The 5,482-nt window shown below is 39.4% G+C and overlaps 1 protein-coding gene across 1 annotated transcript; it reads right to left on the bottom strand.

Annotated features, from left to right (window-relative positions):
• tmpob (thymopoietin b) lies at positions 1–4,879 on the bottom strand. Its single transcript, XM_074678509.1, has 6 exons — positions 4,224–4,879; positions 3,992–4,109; positions 2,785–2,940; positions 2,528–2,637; positions 2,324–2,424; positions 1–1,985 (listed from the first exon to the last, which is right to left on the bottom strand). Exons 1-6 carry the CDS (start codon positions 4,455–4,457, stop codon positions 1,601–1,603), a joined length of 1,104 nt encoding a protein of 367 aa, XP_074534610.1. The 5' UTR covers positions 4,458–4,879; the 3' UTR covers positions 1–1,600.
• Between the last annotated feature and the right edge of the window lie 603 nt (positions 4,880–5,482).

Raw genomic sequence — 5,482 nt, 5'->3', positions numbered from 1 at the left:
CATGGCAACAACCAAGTTTATTTTATGATACACTGCCTACATTATCATAAATAAACAGATTACAAATCCTTACCCACATAACCCCTGTCATTTCTGTCCATTGTGGGAGAGCTGCCTGATGATGAATTACTTGTATTAAGTCAGTTAAAAGTTCAGATTAAGATACAGTATCATTTGCATGTATCACATATTGCTTTCAAAAGTAACTTTTATCTGTGCTATAAAAAGTTGAACACACCACTTTAGAAAAATATCAAAATAGAAACAAAATATGCCCTAGAAATCTCCCCACTCCCCACATCACCTCCAGTGAATACTAATGTCTAGCTTTCCATGTGTCGACACCCCCTATTCACAGTAACCTACATTGTCTAAATTGTGGTAAATTTCACAGGAGGAAGTAGTCTAAAGTTTAAAAAATAATTTGCAACTACTATTTATGTATTAACTTTGAACCTGTGTGTTCTCTGCAGATCTGCCACGTTTGGACACATGCAACCAGTGAGGTGGGCTATGTGGGTGCACTGCATCAGCCAATCCTGTACATAGGACTGAAGGATCAGAAATCTAATTAAAAAAAAAATCAACAACAAAAAGCACGACAGAGCACAAAAACTCAAAGCATGTAAACTTAAATGGGCACACTGGCAGGGCTGGAAAATTAATACATGAACACTGTAAATTCAGCTCCTCAAAGAGTGTTTTCAAATAACTGAATGATCATATTAAAACAGGTTTATTTAAAATTAAGTCTTTCAAATTTATGTTTCTGTTTAACTTCAGCGTACAGTAACTTGCATTCTCAACGCAGTGAGAACTCAAATCATGATTACAATATAAAACCACCTGAAACCTTCAATTTAGTCATCATAGAGCCACACATCGGCCTACAGTGAGTTCAGCAGTGATCAGCCATTGAAAAATGTTTCAACAGACTAAGAATTGTTTTTTTCCTCATGCAGTGATGTGACCTGATTACACCACATGTCTCTTCATAGCTCAGACCACATCTCTAAAAAAAAAAAAGCAGGGTGAATGGACCTGAGCACCAAAGAAATAATGAATCACTCAAACTCTATAGCTATGGAGCAAATGTTGTAATTCATACAGAAACACTTGTAGACATTCTGGTTTTAGAAGAAGCACTGTCTTGTGCTCAAAATAGGAGGGCACTAAGTGCTAACAGTGTCCAGGCACTTCAAAGTCAGAAAAACACCTGGCACAGAGTTAGAAACTACAGTATGACCTTCATAAACTACAACCATGCACGGGTAAACTGGCCTCCCTGTCTGCACGTTTCTACATATATGGGTTAAATACACACAATGACACAAACAATGCACAGAATAAATCAACAATAAAATGAGTCTCTTTCGACTGCCACAAAACGGTGTAATCCTGACGCTACTGATTCCTCTTCAGGTGTGAGGGAAGCTTGAGCCCAAAGAGGAAGAGTTTATCGGTCCAATTAAATCTTTGTACTTTGTTCGTCCATGTCGGTAAAAAGCAGAAGTGAGCCAAGTTTACTGCTTGAGTTGTGGTGTGCTGTGGCAGGCTGCAAGGAGGTGGGGAGGGCATGGCAATAGACCACAGAGAGCATTTACTCGCTGGGGTTCTCTGTGGTGGCGCTGCTACCAATGCCCAGGTAGGTGGCAGCATCATTCACAAAGCCCTGAAGGGGGACAATGACGCTGTCACAGAGGCCTTTGAGGGCGTTGATCTGATCTGCATCCAGGTTCTGATAGGCATAGTAGAGAGAACCAACCAATACAACAAGGAGGAGGAGCTTTAGCACTATAGACAAGAAGCCTCGTCGTGTTTGCACTTTGCTTGAAGAAGTGGTGCTGCCAACTCTGGACAGAGACTCAGAATAAGAGCGACTCTCTGAGAGGATGCTGTGTTGCACACGGGACTCATCCAGCCAGTAATCACTAGGTTTTAATGGCCGACCAGCTGCACCTCGGATGGGACGCCTGCAGGTCGCACTAAGCAGAGAAAAGAATAAATAATAAACTTAAATCTAAGCACAGAAACTCTCATACACAACAGGTGTAAACTTGATTTTGAAAGGGATTTTGACTGCCTCTTTACTTGGTGCAGATTTCGCAACAGTCTTTACAGGCTTTACCATAAACCCATCCAAGATTATAGATCATCTTAAGCACCAAGCATGAAAGCTACCACTGCAGAGTAAGGATTTAATATTCTGTTGCAAATCTAATCAGGGAAGTTTCTGGAAAAGAAATAACGTTCGCAGCAACAGTTATGTTAGATGTTTGTGTACAAAATACACAGACGCACAAAAACCATGATCAGCTGTTACCTGATGCCTGTTGGTGTGCTTATTTCATTGGCAAGGATGTCTTCAACAACACTCTCACTGGCTTTCTTTGGGGTTTCTTCAGTGATTATTTCCTCCACCACCTTTAATTGTAGTAACATAACATGTTCACACAAATTAAAAACATGAATCTGCTGTTTAAAAAAAAAAACAACAAAAAACTGTAAAAGGCAAAATTTGCCTCACCTTGGTTTGTCGTCTGCTGCTGGTTCTTACGGTAACTGGGGCTTTTCCCCTGCTCCTCACAGGCTTTTCAACCACAGGAACTGGCTCTGGCTCAGGTGTAGCAATCTCCTCTGAAAATCAAAGGGAAGTAAAAATCAGTGAAAGTCTGCAATATTTTATTATTATTTCTTCGGTATTTCATCTGCGATTCTTTGCTAGCAGAAGTCTGACTGGGTAGGGTGTAATACATGCTGTAGGGATATGTAAACAGATCTTACCATCTTCCTTGTCACTGTAATGGTCAGAGTTTGTGTTGCCGTTCTGGTTACTATCTGCCTTCGGGAGAGCTGTGACATCTGTAGGAGCTTCAGGTTCAGCTGGAGGCTGGTCCAAGAGCTTCTGCAGCTTTTTCTCATACAGCTTACGGGTAGTAGCTGAAGAAACAAAATAAAGAAGCCAAAGTGGAAAAGAAGAGTAGTTAAACTCAGACTGAGAAAAACAATTCTTACATTTTTTTTTCTGAACTGTAGCACAAAAATGAATTTATATTGTTGAAATTCTAATAAAATGTATTATTTTGGCTGAATCAAATAAACTTTTCAACTCAGAGATAACTTAAATCTTTTATTGAACCTAACACTACTCTCTGATGCCATCCAATTAATGCTCACGCAGTTGGCCTCTTGCTGCTGTGAATGATTTTTTGATGGATTCTTTTGTCTCACTCTTTCATGATTTACTTGTAAATACATATCATTTAATCTTTTCATATTAATTTGTATTTATTTCACCATCATTCATTGTAGGGCTGCAGCTATCATATATTTTAGTATTCTGGTATTCTACTGAAAATCCCATCAATTAATCGAGTAATCTGATAAAATACATTTTTGTTTAGTTAAAGAGCAGTTATTTTTCAAATGAAAATTTTTCTCTTTAAGAAATAGAATTTTCTGATACAGCATGTCAGTAAGAGCACTTGCTTTGGTAGCTCCAAAATTTGTAAACACACTTTGACACATTTTTTGTGCCTTGTACATCTCATCAAATGTTGCGGACCCAAACGGCACCTGTTTCTTAAAAATGACCCATTAGTCTCCAAACTCCAGAAAAGAAGCTAGATTTGTTGCTAGTTGCAATTTTGTATAAGAGGTAGCTTGAGGGGTCTGAAAACTCTCTTAAAATACGTTAAACGATTCCTAGAGGCAGAGAAAATTACTCGAGTATTTTTTGTAATCGAGTACCTCAAATCATTCGAGGAATCGTTTCAGCTCTAATTCATTGATTAATTTTATTTTCAGTCTACTCCTCTTCCTAGATTGTCTTCAATACTCATGGTTCAGGGTGTGTTCTTGGTCTTGTGGGGGGAAATAAGGGACAATGGATGGGTTTGAATTCGTTTATGTATAAATGTTGACTAAACTAAAAACATAAAAAAATGAATTTGTTTTCACTAGAGTCAGACGCAACTCTACAGTTACTCACCGACAATAGGTCCAGAGTCCACACCATGCTTGGCCAACTGTTGTTTTAAATCTTCATCAGTGAGCTCCGTCACCTCCACATCCTCTGAGCGGGGCTTGTCAGTCTTTTTTGTAGCTTTCTGCAGAAATGTGATAGTTTAATACCTCAAGTCAGCATTTCATCACCACAGCATCACTTGTCAGCTGTCCGCAGAAAGCTTCACATTGCTAAAGAAGAAAAAAACAAGACTTACTCTTCCAGAGCGACTTTTGTTGGAAACCACAGGTGCAGGTAACTCCTCGTCGCTGGAAAAAGTGTCTGCGGGCGGAATCTTCTTGTTGTTCAGTATGGTTAAGTTTTTCAGATACAGCTGCACATACACTTCTTTTTTATGCTCTCCGCTGGGAAGTGGTACATTGTTGGCAGTTAGCTCGTTCTTCAGCTTATCTTTCGTGAGGACCGATGGATCTTCGAGAAATTCTGCCATGTTTGCCTTCAATATTGTAAACGTGAGCTTTGTTGTTCTTTTTTTCCACACCGAAAGGAAATTAGCGCGTTCGCTTTGCCAACAACAACAACGGGAGCGTGACCGACTAACGCTGTTGTCAAACACTACTGGCGCCTACCGCCAATTCTGTTAGCAGGACAGAAACGGTTTGCCAAAATAAGCGCTATATTTTGTGAGTTAGCCCAATAATAAAAATACTCACATGTAATTCTGATTTTTGTTACACATACGCGCTGGTATATTTCAATTAGATTCAATGCAAAATTCTAAATAAACTAGATAATGTATCACTGAATTAGCTTAGCTTCAAACCGGTCAACTTGCTTCAGTCGGTCCGCGGTCTCGACAGGGCCACAGAACAAACAGCCCCGCTATTGGATGAGCGATGCCAGTAAGCCTCACTGTGATTGGCTGGCTATGAATGGAACGCTGGCAGGCCGCCGCCACAAAGAAACCGCAGGCTGTCTTTAGATAACGGTTCTGCACAAATCCCGTCGACAGTGTCTTCACTATCGTACGATAAATGCATTATTATTTAAAAAAATATTACGACTAAACAAATGAATTACACTTAGATGTTTCTTTTTAGTACGGTAATGCGAGTTTAAATGGTTCCCTTTAGTCGCTATTGATGAGGGAGCAGCGGTTTAAGGGCACCGGCAGTTGATTCGCGTACTGATATTAATTCAGTCTGTCCAGCTTGAATTGAAGCCTGTCATTCGTTACAAACACAGACTATAGAAATATATAAAGTTAATGGTTTCAACCGTAATAACAACGTCGTACATGTCACCCTTTCGTTTCTATGTTACAGTGTTGTGACTGTAAGAGAAGCTGTTCACATTATACCTGCTCTTCTAACAGTAGAGGGCAGCATGAGCCATATTATTCAAAAGATACAGTCAAGGACTATTTGAGGGTTAAATTTGTTCAATAATGAAGTAAACACATTTTACACAACAGGAATAATGGGATCACTGAAAACAGACAACAAAATGATAACA

Source organism: Halichoeres trimaculatus, unplaced genomic scaffold, assembly GCF_033239565.1.
Source record: "Halichoeres trimaculatus isolate MK-OKI-2021-1 unplaced genomic scaffold, fHalTri1.1 fHalTri1_scaffold_10, whole genome shotgun sequence".
NCBI classification, from domain to species: domain Eukaryota; kingdom Metazoa; phylum Chordata; class Actinopteri; order Labriformes; family Labridae; genus Halichoeres; species Halichoeres trimaculatus.
Note: the sequence above shows the minus strand (reverse complement) of the source record. Positions and strands in the feature narration are given on the sequence as shown.

Bases quoted from the DNA above. Each gene is read 5' to 3' on its own strand.
- tmpob (XM_074678509.1), bottom strand. From the start codon at position 4,457: ATGGCAGAATTTCTCGAAGATCCATCGGTCCTCACGAAAGATAAGCTG. The intron at 2,638-2,784 runs GTAAGATCTGTT...TTTGATTTTCAG, and splicing joins TTACAGTGACAAGGAAGATG to AGGAGATTGCTACACCTGAG. The intron at 1,986-2,323 runs GTAACAGCTGAT...TTCTCTGCTTAG, and splicing joins AGCACACCAACAGGCATCAG to TGCGACCTGCAGGCGTCCCA.